The sequence below is a fragment of the Oryzias latipes genome, chromosome 8 (genome assembly GCF_002234675.1).
Source record: "Oryzias latipes chromosome 8, ASM223467v1".
NCBI classification, from domain to species: domain Eukaryota; kingdom Metazoa; phylum Chordata; class Actinopteri; order Beloniformes; family Adrianichthyidae; genus Oryzias; species Oryzias latipes.
Genome location: NC_019866.2, coordinates 3126581 through 3143795, shown reverse-complemented (window position 1 = coordinate 3143795; position 17215 = coordinate 3126581). Strand labels below are relative to the sequence as shown.

The window sequence follows — 17215 nt, the reverse complement described above, 5'->3', positions numbered from 1 at the left end:
CATAAACGATTTTTGGCCCATTTGTTTGTTTTTACAGTTTCACTCGCCATGATGTTATTGTCTTGGGGGGTGGGGGTGGGGGGGGGGTCGTTGTTTATGGCCAAAAATTTACCTTTGCCAAGTACTAGGTGTGTGCAAATTTTGGTGGCTTTTTGCGCATATTCGCTTAAAGAAATGTTTAAAACTACAGTAACAGTATGGTTCTTGCAGTCAGTGGCTGCAGAGAGCCATAAATTAAAATGAACAGCATAACAATAATAAAAAGGCTCAATCCTGAGGGTTTGCTGGACTGGGGCTGTATGGAGATGGGGGCAGTGGCGCCTCCAGAAATTTTTCATGGGGGTGGCCAGTGGGGGGCCACATTAAATCTTGGGGTGGCACACAAAAACCATGAGCTATATTTTTAAAATTCATTCTACCAAACGTAGTAAAACAACCTTTAGAAAACCAACAGAAAGATAAATGCCTACTGATATTTTGTAGAACATGAACTTATAGTAGATACTACTAGTATAATAACTAATAGATACTAGTAGATACCATTAGTAGATACTACTACTGATATATATATATATTTTTTTTTGTTTATATTTAATGCTTTGGTGTGTCTGCTTGGGGTGTTCGGCTCTTGACTGAGAGATATCTATAATAAACAAAAAATGAAATCTGTTGTTCTGAAATAATAATAAAAATATCCTTCTAATTATTAATTATATCTGTTGACATTTCTATTCAGACTAATAATGAATGAAACATTTTTATTATTAGGGTAACATAATTCTAACTTCACCAGTTGGTCCAGGAACAGGTGGAGCCCCTGCTTATGCTGAGTTCTGCCTTGTTTCTCTGACCAATGATGCTGACTGTCCCTCCTCTGATGCCGTCTCATCTTTGTCTTCCTTATTCTCTTCTGTCATTCATGCTGCTCTGTCTCATCTTCCTCCTCCTCACTACTCCTCTGTTGCTCTCCTACCATCTCTTTCACTCCTTCTGCTGCACTTTTCTTCTTAAAATAAGAATACATGTTGAATTTCTCTTCATTCTCTGAAAATGGACAGACACAAGCATCAACTAATGACTATAGGTAACTCTGTGCAAACAAAAACACATCAAAATGTTGCGGTAACACAACAACCAGTGCTTAAATAGTGCCATGAAAATGAGTGGCTTGTGACAGGGACATCCTTTTTTTACTTATTAATAAAAAGTAATGACACATCCACCGCCGCTGATGATGTGGCGTATTTGCACCAAGTATTTGCACACTGGGTTTACATGTTTTGCAGACCGCATGTTTTTTACACCTTTGCAGCTGTATTTATTTAATATTTAATATTTATTTCTTTATTTAATAAGAATCTAATTTTTGATAATAATTTTTCATAATAATTTTAGTGATATTTTTAATTATTTAATATAAATGTCATTTGTGATGTCCTTTATTGATGTTATATTATATAGATTATTTCTGAATGTCGTGTTGCTGCCATAGATAAATGAAATTTCCCCATTGTGGGATTAATAAAGTCATATATCTATCTATCTATCTATCTATCTATCTATCTATCTATCTATCTATCTATCTATCTATCTATCTATCTATCTATCTATCTATCTATCTATCTATCTATCTATCTATCTATCTATCTATCTATCTATCTATCTATCTATCTATCTATCTATCTATCTATACAGATCTAAAGTACAGTAAACAGATTGTTAAAGACCCACGGAAAATATTTAACAGGAAAAGAAACGTAGCATTTTGGGATGTGTGATTGTGTGTGCATGCGTGCGTTCTCGCGCGCACGCGTGTGTGTGCGTGCTGAAACCGGTGCTCGCGCGATGCAGGAAGAGAGGGGGGAGAGCGCGTGTGAGTGTGTGGAGCAGTGGCGGTTTTTGATATGGGCGATGTGGGCGGTCGCCCAGGGCGGCACTTCATACGGGGCGGCATTTGCGTTACACCTAATGTGCTACATACTATATTCAAAGAGGAAGCTTGGAGCTTTTAAATTGAAATTGCTTCAGCAGCCGACACTTAATGCTTTTAATTGACACATCAGACTCTTAAGAATGTCTTCCTCCTATTTGCTCTTCACACTTATGGTGCAAAAAAAAAAAAAAAACAAAAAAAAAAAGAATAGCTCAGAGTGAAACAACGTAAAACAGGCACATGAAAAGGAATTAGGCAGAACAAACACCCGTGCTCAACCCAATTTCGAAAAAAGCAGGCAATAGAGCTTATTTCCCACAATTCTTTGCTCCGACACAGCAGACCCGATGCGCACGTGACCACTGCCCTCTGCTGCAAGACGCTTGCGGCCACACCTCTTTGCGGTAGTCTTTGGAACATAAGTCAAAAAACTCGAGAGGGGAGCGCAACTCGCCGGTGGCTGGCTGAATCACACTAACAGGTGATTGGGAGTCTTTTTCTGTCTGACAATCAACTCTGAGCCGCAGCTGCGCCTCCCGTCATAGAGACGGAGCCGCGTGTGTCAGAGGGAAGGGGATGGGGAGGGGGAGGGGGGATGAGATCAGACCATTTTTTTAGGCTTGAGGTTTTTTGGAGGATTTCTACTGTTGGTGTTGCACAAATTTAGGGAAATGCCAAATATTTTTGGAGTAATCCCACTGATGAGTTCTAAGATTTAGTCTTTAATGTTTTATAAGACCTAAACATATTAATCACAATAAGTTTTATTTTTTAGATCTAATCCCTCTGATATGTTTCACAAAGACACACACAGGACGTCACACATTAAGAAATTATTAATAAAAATGAAGCAGGAGTCCAGCTCTATGATGATGAAAGAGCAAAAAAAATGGAATTATTTGATATAATTTCGTATTAATATTTCCAGGCTTTCTTTGCTTTTTGTCCTGCAGCATGTTCATATTTGTATAATTTTGACAGAATATATTTATATGGAGAACAAAATATTACAACTTATTTAAGGTTTAACTTGTGTTCCTGTTTTTATTCATATTTATGTTCAAAAAGTTCAGTTTAAAAGGTTTAAAAGTTTAGCTTTAGTGTGTTCAGTAAACATTTATCTTCTTCGGCCCAAAACCTTAAGCGTGTTTTTAACTTAGGCCCCTGTGTGACTGAGTTTGACCCCCCTGTAATACGAGTCTAGAAAACTCATGCATTTTTTGTGTAAAATGGCTGTTGTCAAATTTTGTGTGTGTGTGTGTGTGTGTGTGTGTAGGGGGGGGGGGGGGGGGCGCTGGTGGGGTTACTCGCCCAGGGAGTAAGTTAGTGTAGAACCGCCACTGGTGTGGAGCGCGTACACGCGCGGTCAGTCGCCGTTTTGGACTTAAGGAAAAAGTAATAAAGAAAGTTCATCTTTAGTGACTGAGACTGGTTCTTTTGTCTGACCGGCCCGGAGGATCTGAGGGTTCGAACGCGGAAGTGAACCACGCGTCTTATTCATTCTGAGTCCAGCGGCTCCTCTGTAGATGTCTGCGCACTCAAAGGCAGCAGGGAGGGGAGGGGGTGAGGGCCGGTTTAGGTGATCAGAGCGACTTGCCGCTTGCTGGCTGTGCATTTGGGATGAAACGCACAACTGATGCTACCACAGCTTATAGTGGCTACTGGGGTGGCCACTGGGATGGCAAGGTGTTGGAGAGGGGTGGCCACCCCTGGCCACCCCCTGGTGGCGCCACTGGATGGGGGAGCAGGGTTGGAATCAAACCTACTGGAGAACAGGTTAACCACATTGGCCCAGCCCTGGTCTCCCTCAGTGGTGCTGCCTCTCTGTCCGTGACCAGTGATGATCTTCAGGCCTCTCTAGGCATCTCAAGCGTTTTTTTGCTCCAGCCGCTCCTCCAGCTTCTTCCTGTGTTTGTTTTCAGCCCGTCTGATGTTATATTTAGTATGCGCTTAAGAGAAATGTGGATGAACTGATCTAATCAAACACAAATGAGTTAAGTAAGAGGAAGATGTGTTCTCCTAAAACTACCACAAGATCACCATGGACCTTCATTTGAATAAAAACCAGAACAAACATGGAAACTGTTTCCAACCAGAAACACACTTGATTAAGAAAAAATGAAAATCCATTTGGATTCAAAGATGGTGTAGTGGTTAGCAGTCTCACCTCACAGGGAGAAGACCCTTGTTGGAATCTCTGTTCTCCCCAATGTTTCCTTTTTTTTTCCTTTCTCTCCAGCTTCCTCCCACAGTCCAAAAACATGCTTCATAGGTTGATTGTTGACTCTATTGTCCCTTAGGCGTGAATATGTGGTTAAGTCTCTCTGTGTAGCCCTGTCACAGACTGGCAAAGTATCCAGGGTCACCCTGAAGTGGCTGGGATAGGCTCCAGTAACTAGGTGACCCTGAAAGGGATTACTAGAGTTTAGGTAATGGATGGATCCAAAACTATGTATTGATAAGTTGAAATGAAAAGCACACATGAAAAAATGTTTCTTGGATGGCCAACAATTTACCAACATCCCCTTTATGCCCACACTGTCTCACACCTGAATGATTGTATGAAACACAGTTACAAAAGGAATGTCCTGTTTTTGTCTGAAGACTGGTTGGTTGACCTCCTCAGAATGAGAGCATCGCTCTGTTACTTTGTGGAAATCTGTGTTTTCTGGTTTGGATTCAGAAATCAGCTGTTCCTGTCTCAGTCGGAGAAGATTTGTTTAAATTTGAATAGTTTTCTGATCGGGATCGAACACAGAAACTCTCCATTGCTGATACATGTGTGTCGTGTGAAGGTTACCTTGAACAACCTGAACCGAAGCTGGAAAGCCTTTTATGGCATCAACAGCAGCTCTATGGGTGAACATGGGTGTGACAGAATCTGCTGATTTGAAGAAACCAAAGTGAAAGCAAAGTAAGAACCTAAACTATCTCTGCAGGAGAGCTCTGGTTTCTGCAGGTACAGGTGAATCTGGTGGGAGAACCATGTCTGGAACCAGGTAAGCTTTCTGTTTGAGTCAGAAAACTGCTTTAGAAGTTTCAGGACTTGATTTGATTGACATTTTTGATTTTTACTGCACGTTTTGATCTGTTTTCTTATGCAAACTGTAATTTGACAACATGGCCTCTCTGTTTCTAAAATACGTATTACTTAAAACAGTCACACATTGCCACACTAACTTAAATAAATAAAGAACCCAGTTTTATTTTATTTCTGTAGCTTTGCTGCTCCTTCTGGGTTTTACTCAGACAGAAACAAGCCAGATTGGTGGAAAACTGTAGGATCCCGTCAAACAGAACTGGTACAAAGTCCAAAGTCTGTCTCTGCCTCCAAGATCTTTCGATACGAGAAAGAGACACCTGATTGGTTAGAATCTAGGGCAATCAGCAGACTGGTCGATGGCAGCTATGTCACGCTAAATTGAAACCTATGAATGCAAAATCAGAGATAAGGAGAAAGCAGGATGAAACACAACGCATCAACGTGTTGAAAACGCAAAAATATTTTTTGAAACCAATGTGTTGACATAATTTAGAGCAGTTTATGCTACCGTTGCTGCTGATAAGATGTATTAACTGTAAGTGTCTAGTGCAGTTTTCAAACTTCTCAGATATGTTTATGACCAATTTTCATCTCAATATTTAGGTATTGGTTATGAAAGCAGAACTTTGGGGAGAGGAACGTGAAAATATGTTTGTCATTCATTTACATATTTCTTTGTCATCTTTCTTTTTTTTTCCAATTAATTGGTTTTATTTTTTCTCTATCATCTCAACAGTGTTTTCACAATTAGTCACATTAAAATGTGTTTAGCTGATGTTTTGTGAAACCTTGATTACTGTTGTCAGCTAAAGACCTGCTCACAACTGCTTTTTTATGTAAGTTGACATTTTATTTATTTTAAGTTTTAGATCAATTTCTCTTTTTATATTCATCTGCTGCATCTCCAGCACACAATTGAGAAAGAAAAATGCAGAAACCTTTTTAATAAAAGAACGGGGCAACGTTTTGTTTTACAGAAAGGAACTGGAGGACGCCTTGAGGTGCTACGTCACAGACATTCTCACCGACATCCAGACGGTCAGAGATTTCTGTGAGAAGTTCTCCAAATGGATGCTGTGGAGGGAAACTGAGCTGGCAATGATAAGGGACATCAAAGACAGGGCAGACAAAGTCAGCAACTGTGCCACATCAGAGGGGAAAGGTCAAGCCTTTAAGAAGTATGTGAAGAACATGTTCACCAAGACAGGCAAACTGTATTCAGAGCTGCAGAAGGAGCTGGAGGAGGTGCTGATGGACACTCTTGGAGGTTTGGAGACACTCCAGTGCTTCCTGGACGCCATAGAGAAGCTGGCGGTCAGCTCTGTGTACGTGTTCATGGAGAACCAGCTGATCCAGCTTCCTGAAAACATCGGCTTTGATTACGTTCAGGTCGTCATCAACACTGCAAAACTCATCTGCCCTCTCCTGCTGGAGTTTAAAAGAGATGCGAGCGTTTTCTTCCTTCCCAAAATGCAAAACGCTGAGGTGCTGGCATATCAGCTGGACAGATACATCCAGACCACAAAGAAGATGTGTGAGAAGATGGAGAAAAGGTGAAACTACAGCAAATAGGCACAGCTGTGTGCAGAAAATGTCCAGTAAATGTGACTGACAGTGTTTTCCACAGCTGTCTGAATGATGGCTGCCTGACGGAGACAGAAGTTGTGGTGAAGCTGGATGTGGATTTGTCTGAATTTAACATGCAGAGGATGCTGGACCACATCAACCAGCTTAAAGACATACGGTAGGGTTTTGGTTTGTACTCACTTTAATAACAAAAGCTTTGATCTGCATTTTATTTTTTGCTTTTGTCTCTTTTGAGTAACATTTCAGAAAACAGGAGTCCAACACTTTCCTGTTTTGTCCCGTCAGGATGGACCTGGACTTCCGGATGGTGTTCTTGTTCCAGGAAGAATCTGGTTCCATCTTCATGAAGGAGTTTAGTGAGCGTCAGCCCAGGATGCTGCAGTTTCTTAAGGAGCTGGAGGAAAATGCTGTTCAGCTGGACAGGATGAAGAAAGGTGCAAAGATCTCCAGTGTTGCTGGCAGCTCGGTGGGGGCAGTTGGAGGTGTGCTGTCCATCGTTGGTTTGGCGTTGATGCCTTTTACAGCAGGAATCTCCTTAGCACTCACCATGACAGGCATAGGGATGGGCGTCACCAGTGGAGTCAACAGTATCGTCACCACGGCCACTGAGTTGGGGGTCAACCGGACGCACCAAAAGAAAGCTAGCGAAGTCTTCCAGAGCTTCATGGAGGATGTGACCAAACTACAGGACTGTCTGGAGGAGGTGAGCAACAGAGAAATCTCCAAACCGGAACCTAGTAGCATAGAATTAGCTGTGGGAGTCGGAAAAGTGGCTTTCAAAGCTGGAGGTGTCTGTAAAAGCATTGATGGAATTGTTGATTTAGCTTCTACAGCGAAGCTGTTAAAAAGTGAGGAACTGGTTTCAAGTGCAAGTAAAGCGGTGGCTCAGGAAGCAGCAGCTCTCCGTAGCGTTTCCAGAGTGGCTTCAGACATCCCTGACATCGGTCAGGCAGCTGTTAAAAGCTCTCTGGGTATGTCCAAGTCGGCCAGAGCCGGCTTAATCGCGGCCAACGCCCTCTTCCTCGGCCTGGACGTCTTCTTCATCTGTATAGACAGCATCAGCCTGGCCAAAGGCAGCGAGACGGAGGTGTCACAATTTATCAGAGCCAGAGCTGCTCTGTGGAGCTCAGAGATGGACTCCTGGAAGAAAATCCACGACTCGCTGTGTGACGGCCAGCAGACATCAGGGAAGAAGGAAGCTCTTCTGGAGACGCAGTTTTACCTCAACAACAAGAGGAGGTCCTGCCTGACTAAGAAGAGGTCCTGCCTGACTAAGAGGATGTCCTGCCTAACTAAGAGGATGTCCTGCCTAACTAAGAGGATGTCCTGCCTGACTAAGAGGATGAACAAATAAAAGATCAATTGCTATGTGTAATCATAGAGTGAGTTAAAAAAAAGGTCCAGAAAAGGGAACCTTTGATAAATCAACCGAAATTTGCTTGCAAAATCTTTCATTTGATTGGTCCACGTTGCATTTTTCAATGCTTGAGAAAAAAGTAAGATACCAAATTTTCTTGGGTTGTAGATCATGGATCACTGCGGTCCAAATGGTGATTATTTCAATTCAGATCTTTCAGCCGTATCTTCACAGAAACACTGGTCTCACTCTTGTGCATCTCTATTGTGAGTTCCTGCTGTTCCATGTCTTTTCTATTTCTCCGTGTTGTTAAAGATTAATGTAAATATGACTCCTTTATCAGTTTTTACCTGATGATCACAGTTTTCAGTTGTTTTAATCATTACTTTTTATTGAATTGCCAATTGTTAGCCTGTTTAATTGTTCTAATGATAATCGATGAGTATTACATATCAGCTACTTTAAGTGTGAATCATCAATGTTTACTGAAAAGATGTCAGAATTCTTTCTGAGGATAATCAATAAGCACTTAATGATGTTACTTGATAATTTGATCTGCAATGTGAAGCAACGACTTCGAAATTTAATGAAATTGTATTCTGATTAGAATCAATGAGTATTACATATCATTAGAGGGTGTGTGATTCACATTACAGTTTACTGAAATCAAGAATGAATTTTTTTCTGAAGATAACAATCATCAATAAGCACTTGATTATGTTACTTGAAAAGAATCTATCCGATCAGAACTGGATTACGAAAACTATGCAAAACTCTAAAATGAATAAACTCAGCTGGGGTGGGATTTTATAAATGCCCTTTTTCCCACTCCTTCTCAAGCAATAAATCAAGCTGTACTTTACTTAAGTTAATGATCAGTATATTTAATTTGGTAATGCGACTTGAGTGTATCTTTGTTTTTGTATTTTTTCATCTATGCATTTTATCATTTCTGTCATGAGTTTCATGAATCTGTGGGTATTTTTCATAATTAATGTTTCTGTTTTGTTTTTAATAATAAAGCAGTATGTTGATGATTGTGTGTGGAGCAAAATAATTGTATGCCGTGATTGCTTTTGCTTTTCCCCTTCATAATTTTCCACCTGGGCTGGGTTGTAAATGAATGTAAAAATTACATAGAACTAATTTCTCCAGTTGCAAAAGAACATTAGAGCTGCAATAAAAGACTGAATATGTTGTTAATCTTGTGAGTTTGTCGTATTTAGATCATTGCTTTGTTGCAATAAGTCCGTAGGTCTTTAACTTAAGATCTGCAAAGGGTGTCCTGGTTTAAAAGAGTTTTCAAAGTTCTCTCCACTGTAAGATCTACAGGCAGTGTTTGTCAGGGTCATTGTCCTTCTGCAGCTGATATCAGTGCAGCTCAATATTTTTGGGTGTCAGGTTCGTCTGCAGGTCAGAACTCTGACAAAAATCAGGGTCAAAATTGACTTTTAAGATAACACAGATCCCAGGCGCTTTGATTTTGTAGAAATCATATTTGACTCTTCTATTTATTACTGCATTTGTTTGCTCAGATCAAGCTCTGATCAAGCTCTTCTCAAAGTCTTTCATGTTGTTGACAACCAGAACCTTGAACCGGTCCAGCGGACCGAGTGGTTAAATGAAGATTCTGCAGCTTTTCATCCAAGCGTTTTGAATTTGAAGCTTGAGAGTCTTGGCATTTTAAGCACTTTAATCCTTCCTTCTGGTGAGATCGTAGGTCCCGCAAAGGATGTCATGGATGTTCGCTTTGCCTTTGAAGAACTTGCTTACTGCATCGGAAAATTTACAGTGTCAATATGTGTGTTGCGGTGCTGGGATAGCTTTGTTTTTGATTCAGAACAAAGTGAATTTAGCTGACATTTGTGAGCCAACAGCAACCTTCTTATGACTTTGGATCGATTTCACAGCTTCGTGGTTCAAGAAAAATTAGGTCCCCAAAACCCACCCCCTAAATTCAATTACATTTTATTTATATGGCCCAATATTACAACAATAGTCGTCTCAAAGGGCTTCTTACCGGTAATTGTATAATAAACATGAAATCCTTAAGAGCATGAAATTGTAGAATTCAATATGTAATGTCAAAACTCAACTAAACAGACAAGGCTAAACTTGGCATTCCTTCCCTTAGACCCTCCTTATTTGTAAGGAAAAACTCCTAAAAAAAAATGGATGCAGGAAAAAAAAGATGAAACCCTGAGGGATGTAAACATAAAGGAGGGATCCTCCCCCAGGATGGAAAGCTGATGTACGTCTTCCTATACTGTCTCACATCTGAATGATTGTATGATTGTATGTTCCTGATGATCCTAAACACATAAATGGGAAACAGAAAGAGGACAGTCGTGTTGCAGCAGAAGAGTGGAAGACCATTTTTATACCAGGTTCAAATCCTGCACAGCTGGATTTGGTGCCATCAACTGGAAGTCACCTTACAACAAGTTTTGAGGTTTTTAAATTTGATATGATTTTATATGACAAACATAAAATCAAAATACCTAAAGAAACTATATATATATATGTATGTATATATATATATATATATATATATATATATATATATATATATATATATATATATATATGTTTAACTAATGCTGTTAAACTTACTTGTATCTTACTCATTTGTGTTTTGTTTTTAAATTAAAACAATGATTTAAAAAAGAGAATTTTTGTGTTTTATAGCTTTTCATATAATAATAATAATAATAATAATAATAATAATAATAATAATAATAATAATAATAATAATAAACTTTATTTGTATAGCCTCTTTCCAGATAAAAAATCACAAAGTGCTTCTCAGTACAACACGATAAAACAACAGTAAAACACAGTAAAAACACATGTTAAAAAGAAATTAAGAAAAAGCTACTTTTAAAAGATATTTTTTTAGCTGCTTTTTAAAAGAAAACACTGAGTCCACAGATCTGAGGCTGAGAGGAAGAGAGTTCCAGAGGGATGGGGCCACTGTGGCAAAGGCTCTGTCTCTTTAGTCTTTAACCGGGTTCTCTTAACAGCCAGCAGACGCTGGTCACATGACCTCAGTGACCTGGGGCCTGTTTCAGAAAGGAGGTTCAACCAACTCTGAGGTTGAACTTGAACTCTGAGTTTGTCAATCGGGAGATTAACAACTCTGAGTTTTCTGTTTCAGAGAAGCTGATCCGAGTTAGATCAATCAACTCTGAGTGGACTGATTCGGAGGTGAGCGTGCGCACCGCGACTATAAGAAGCCATTATCAATGGAGCGCAGATATCACGAGTCACCATGGCAACCGTGAAAAAAGAGGTCTGCGTATTTTTCGCAGGCTGAACTTGACGTGCTGCTGCAGAGTTACAGTGAATATGAGCACATATTCCAGAAGAAAAGCAACACCTCTGCATCTGCAAAACAGAGACAGTTAGCGTGGGAAACATAGCTGCTCAAGTTAATGCCTAAGTTTGCATTTAAATCATTGTTATAAAATATTGACTGTAATAACTTTTTAAATAGCGTAAGGAGTGAAATAAAAATGGCGATATTTCGGTGTACTTTTGAAGTGTTATTCCTGGTGTAAATGCATGAAATGCTGCATAGTGTACAGAACCAATCTGGGGGAAAATGCATTTAACGTCGGTAATGTTTAGAGGACTTTTTTGTTAACCTTCCCCTCTTGCAAACTTTGGTCAGTTTAATATTAATACATGCAATTGTGTTTTTAAAAGTGAACTTTTGTCTACTGTTGAACCTTTCGCTGCGCGAAGACTTCTCCTTTCTTTTCTCTCGTCTTTCCGACCGACCGTGGTCAGAAGCGCAGGGGAGATTTCCTTCAGGGCCGAAGGAAAATCTCCTTCGGGGTTCACTTCCCGTTCGAAACCCTCAACCTCCAGAGCGGGAATGACACCTTCTCTTTATTTAACTAAGTGCTCCGTCCTCCGAACACACAATATATACCACGCACACACCTCCGCTCCGTGCTCACCCCCCCCCCATCTGCACCTGCAATCGCCCCTCCCCTTGTCTCTCGTGGATCGCACCCCGCTCAGCACACACGCTGCAACACTACCCTTGTATTGATCAAGTGGTATAGGTTTATATGGGAATAAGAAAGTAAGCAGTACTAGCAAATTGTGTTTCCAAAAAGTAATTGTTACATTAATCTAATTCAATGTCCCTGGTTTCATTTTCATGTAGATGCAATCCTGCAGGAATTAAAAGAACATGGCAGCAGCTAAAAATGAAGTATAAAAACATAATTCAATCAGGTCAAATGTGAGCATGTCATGGATGTAGGCTTTGTTGACAATATTTGACATATGAAACATCTACATAGCAATACATATCTAATGTTGTTTTCATTTTGTATATGTGATTGACTGCAACGAAAAACGGTAATGCTCAAACAAAAACGTATGGGGAAATGACAAAAAATCGAGTCTAGGTCTCAAAATCCTCGTACAAGGTAAATATAATTCTCTACGAATTAATGCAGCCTCTTCATCTATTGGGTCCTCCAAAAAAGGACAAGCCATTCTTGTCACTTAGACCGTCTCTGTGTGACGGACATTTGGGCAATGAAGGTTAAAGCGAAAAATACCACTTCGTCTTTAAAAAGGGGAGGAGACCGGCAGAAACTTTGAGTTTGGAGAATAAAACCTGCTCCCGACCAGGTTAGGTTCACAGCATAAGTAACCATGGACACTGACTCCGAGTAGAAGTTACCTCTCTTTCAGAAACGGGTTTGACTTACTCTGCTTTCTCTGGTTTAACAAACCTCCCATTCTGAAACAGAAAACCCAGGGTTTCCCTGATTTCAGGGTTAACGCACTCAGAGTTTACACTTAACCTCCTTTCTGAAACAGGCCCCTGCTGGGAGTGTATGGCTGCACCAGGTCTTTTCTGTAGACTGGTGCTTGGTCATTAAGAGCTCTGTATGTTAAGATCAGGATTTTGAAATGCACTCTGTAGTGGATGGGGAGCCAGTGCAGCTGCATTAACAACGGGGTGATGTGTGAAAACTTGGATGACTTGGTTAAAAGCCTAGCAGCAGCGTTCTGGACAATCTGGAGCCGTTCAAGAGATTTTTTACTTAAACATGTGAAGATGGAGTTGCAATAATCGAGACGGGGGGATATAAAACTGTGAATGAGCATCTCCATCTCAGAACGGGACACAAATGGACTCAGTTTTGCAATGTTTTTAAGATGATAAAATCAAGAGCGAACAAGTGACCCAACACCGGGTCTAAAGTTACACCTAGGTTCCTGACAGAGGGCTTGATAAAAGAAGCAAGTGGACCGAGCTCATGGATTATCTGGGGGAGACAACTGTCAGGAGCACAAACTAGGACCTCAGTTTTGGCTTCATTGAGTTGGAGAAAGTTGTTATTCATCCAGAATCCAGACACTTTTGTAAAGTCTGTATTTTAAAAACATCCTGGGGTTTAAAAGACACATAAAGCTGAATATCGTCAGAATAAAAGTGATAAGAAATGTCATTATAAGAACTTAAAATATGCTGTAAAGGCAGCAGATATAAAATAAACAATAAAGGTCCCAAAACTGAGCCTTGGGGCACACCAGAAGTGAGGGAAGCAGAGGAGGACTTAAACTTGGAGAAAACAACAGAGAAAGATCTGCCAGTCAAATATGAGGAGAACCAGTTTAAGGCTGATCCGGAGACCCCAACCCAGTTTTTCAGCCTGTCCAAGAGGATGTAATGGTCCACAGTGTCAAAGGCTGCGGTCAGGTCTAATAACAGTAACACAGAGCATTTTCCTGCATCACTCTGCATCAGGATGTCATTAGTGACTCTGAGAAGGGCTGTTTCAGTGGAGTGAGCTCTGCGAAAACCTGACTGAAATTGATCGAATGTCCCATGACTGTCGAGAGCAGCTGTAAGTTGTTTGGCAACAACCTTTTCTAAAATTTTAGACATGAAAGGAAGGTTAGAAATAGGTCTAAAACTGCTCAAGAGGGAGGGGTCAAGCCCAGGTTTTTAAGGAGAGGAAGTACAACAGCTTCCTTAAAGTGCTCAGGGACTTGACCAGACAGCAGAGACGAGTTCATTATTGACAGGACACAGGGACCAATGGACTGGAAGACATCTTTGAGCAGAGAAGTTGGCAGCGTGTCGAGGGAGCAAGAGGATGACTTCATTGTGCCAACTAATCTGACCAGCTCAGGGAGGGAAACAGGCGAGAATGTGTCTAAAATCACAGGACGAGGCGGACCAGGAATAGAACCAGAGCCAGGACCAGCTGTGTGACACAGAGAGCTTCTCACAGATCTGACCTTTTCAATAAAAAATGATAAAAACTTTTCACAATAATTATTTGAATGGATGGGAACGGCAGGTGGACTGGGCATAACAATATCACTAATAGTGTTGAACAGCACTTTAGGATTACCTCTGCTTTTGGAAATGAGATTAGTGAAGTATGCAGCCCTCGCATCTCTAACAGCATTGTTAAAAGAAACTAAAAGATCCTTAAGATGAAGGAGATGAACATCTAGGTGAGTTCTTTTCCATAAACGTTCAACTTTTCTACATAATTGTTTCAGACGGCGAATACTGTCGTTAATCCAAAGGGAAACCTTAGTCACAGGAGCCAGTCTAGTTTTAACAGGACAAACTTTATCCAAGATGGAAAGACAAAAACGGTTAAAGTTACATAATAAAGTATTAACATCGGTACACGGAGAAAGGACCAGGTTAAAAGCATTAGAAAAGACCTCAGCTGTGGAGGGTTTAAGGATGCGAGAGCTGACTTCTCTGCGTACAGGCAAGAGCGACACAGAAAAAGATAAGTTAAAAAAATGCAATGATGGTCAGAAATAAAAATGTCCTCAGAAAAGATAAAATCAATATGCACACCCAAGGTAAAAACAAGATCGAGTGTGCAACCTTTAACATGTGTGGACCCAGACACATGCTGAGTAAAGTTAAAAGAGTCCATTAGGCTGATAAAACCACTGGCAAATAGATCAGAGTCATCATTAATGTGCATGTTAAAATCACCAACTATGATCAGGTTAGACAGCTTCATAGTGGAAGAAAGAAAGTCGCTGAACTCCTGTAAAAACACACCATTTGATCCAGGTGGACGGTAGACAACGGCACAGTAAAAAGGGTTATTGAAGATTTGTGAAAGTAAAACACAAACAGAATGGAGGTCTGGGACAGTAGATCTATTCGATGGTTTTAGTTGAAAATGTTCTAAAGGATGAGAGAAGCAGACTGTCTCCTTCAGATTTAATCACTTTAACCTGTAAAAACAGGACTGGCCTGTCAGAAATTCAAATTTTATGAAGTAAGCAACTATAAATGTCTACAGAGCAATATTGAGTGTACAAATTTTTTTACTTTTGGACTTCTCAAACTGAAGTTTGATTCAGAATATCCAAAATGCGATTATAGATGTTCAAAAACGGACATATGTGGCTAAAAAATATTATAAGTAGTATAAAAATGCATGTTCCCCCCCTGCATGCGTGGGTCTTCTACGGGGACTCCGACTTCCTCCCACCGTCCAAAAACAGACTTCATCAATTGGTTGCTTTAAATCCTCCCTAGGTGTGAGTGTGCATGTGTGTGACTTGTGCAGCCCTGCGACAGACTGGCGACCTGTCCAGGATGTCCCACAAGTGGCCAGGATAGGCTCCAGCAGCCGTGACCCCAAAAAAGGAATGAATGAAGTATAATAATGAGATATTATAATTGCATTCATAATCATGAAGAATTTGCAGTCAAGTAAAATAAGAAATAAATGGAAAACATCATTGATTTAATTTTGACTCAATGAAACCTCAGAATTCTGGAAAAACTTTGAATCTGACAAGAAAAAGAAAGTAATTTTAAGACGGAAATATTATTTTTTGTCCTTCAAAATAATAGGTTCAATTTGCTAAATTTCCTTTTATATAAACATTAAAACAGAAAGCAGGAATAATTGTGAATGAATCGTGAATGCCCTCAATCATTGGTTACAAGCTTTTCTTGTTTTGATTTCACATGACTTAAAACAATATTGCGACAACATTTTTTAAAATTTTTTTAAGATTTGTGTTCAAGATGGATGTTTTTGCTGCCTGGGGTTGGAGTCTGGACGGATTTCGTCTTGTCAGTACGGCATGCCAGTGCTGTAAAAGACTAGCTTCTATTAAAATTGTGCTTTTAAACATCTTCTTGTGGTATTTTTCTGCCAATGGAGGACCAGTATAAAGAAAGTTAAATATTCTCTTTTTCAAATTGGAATCAGGAGCAGATGAAAAAATGCAGTTTGAAGAAATTTGTCTTTTCAGAGGTAAAGTTCCAATGAACTCCTGCCGCTCTGCAGAAACTATGTTCTAGAAAATGACACAGGTTTTGGCCTTTTGCCTAAAAACAGATATCATCATGATTAACAGACCAGTGGGAACGCTTTGAAAATAGATCAAAAGATGATCGGAGTATTTGTTAAGAGTCCTTAGTGATTTTACAGAGAATAATAGGAGATCATGTGGCTGAGCTGGATCTGAATAGATTCCTGGTGGGGTGGGGTTGGTTTTTATTTTAATTTCTGTCTCTGCAAAGAAGTAAAATAACTGAAATGTGAAAACGTCATTGTTAATTCTGTTTTTCAGTGACTTCTTGGTAAAAAAAAGAAAAGAAAAGAAAAGAAAAGTCAGGTTCAGTCAGACCCAAATTTTTTTCAAAACTTCTCTCTGAGCAATAACGTTCAGCTGACTACAATGGGAGGTGTGGCAGGAAGCATGAGAAGAAGAAAGTAAACACTGAGTTGTGTGACGATGACGTGGCAAAACTGTTGAATCTGAAAATAATCTGAGCAGATTACAGACAAACTGAATCCCAACACATCCACACACAACACTCTGCAGACTCTTGAATGAAAGAATGACAGCTTTTTCTTCTTCTTCTTCTCGACAGGATGAAGCCCTTTGGTGGGACTTTGTGGATCCAGATCAGCGTTGTTTTGTTTCTTCTAGTGTTGCTTTTCCTGTGATGAAGTCTCGTAAAGTTTATCTTGAAGTTAAATTGTGATGTCAGGACTTGGTCTTCTCTTGTGGAAATATTTCAAGAAGAAAAGAGAAAAAGTTCTGATGCCATGACAGAGGCGGTTTTAAGTAAAGGGAATGCTGGTGATCTCCCACGGCCTCATATGGGGGGGGGGGGGGGGGGGGCAAAAATAATGTCTCCAGCTTTTTTTAAATGACTGGTTATCTACACTAAAACCACTGATTTCCACGTGAAATTATTGAAACATGTTTCATGTCAAATTCCTGTTCTGTTGATAATATTTGTATTATTGTA

The 17215-nt window shown here is 40.0% G+C and overlaps 1 protein-coding gene across 1 annotated transcript; it reads left to right on the top strand.

Moving 5' to 3' along the window:
* The first annotated feature begins 4853 nt into the window (after positions 1-4853).
* LOC101161888 lies at positions 4854-9123 on the top strand. Its single transcript, XM_023957321.1, has 4 exons — positions 4854-4932; positions 5954-6529; positions 6604-6720; positions 6849-9123. The coding sequence occupies exons 1-4, from the start codon at positions 4919-4921 to the stop codon at positions 7915-7917; spliced, it is 1776 nt and encodes a 591-aa protein (XP_023813089.1). The 5' UTR covers positions 4854-4918; the 3' UTR covers positions 7918-9123.
* The last annotated feature ends 8092 nt before the right edge of the window (positions 9124-17215 follow it).

Coding starts and splice junctions, on each gene's coding strand:
- LOC101161888 (XM_023957321.1), top strand. Junction 6,530..6,603: donor TGTGAGAAGATGGAGAAAAG/GTGAAACTACAG, acceptor TGTTTTCCACAG/CTGTCTGAATGATGGCTGCC. Junction 6,721..6,848: donor AACCAGCTTAAAGACATACG/GTAGGGTTTTGG, acceptor TTGTCCCGTCAG/GATGGACCTGGACTTCCGGA.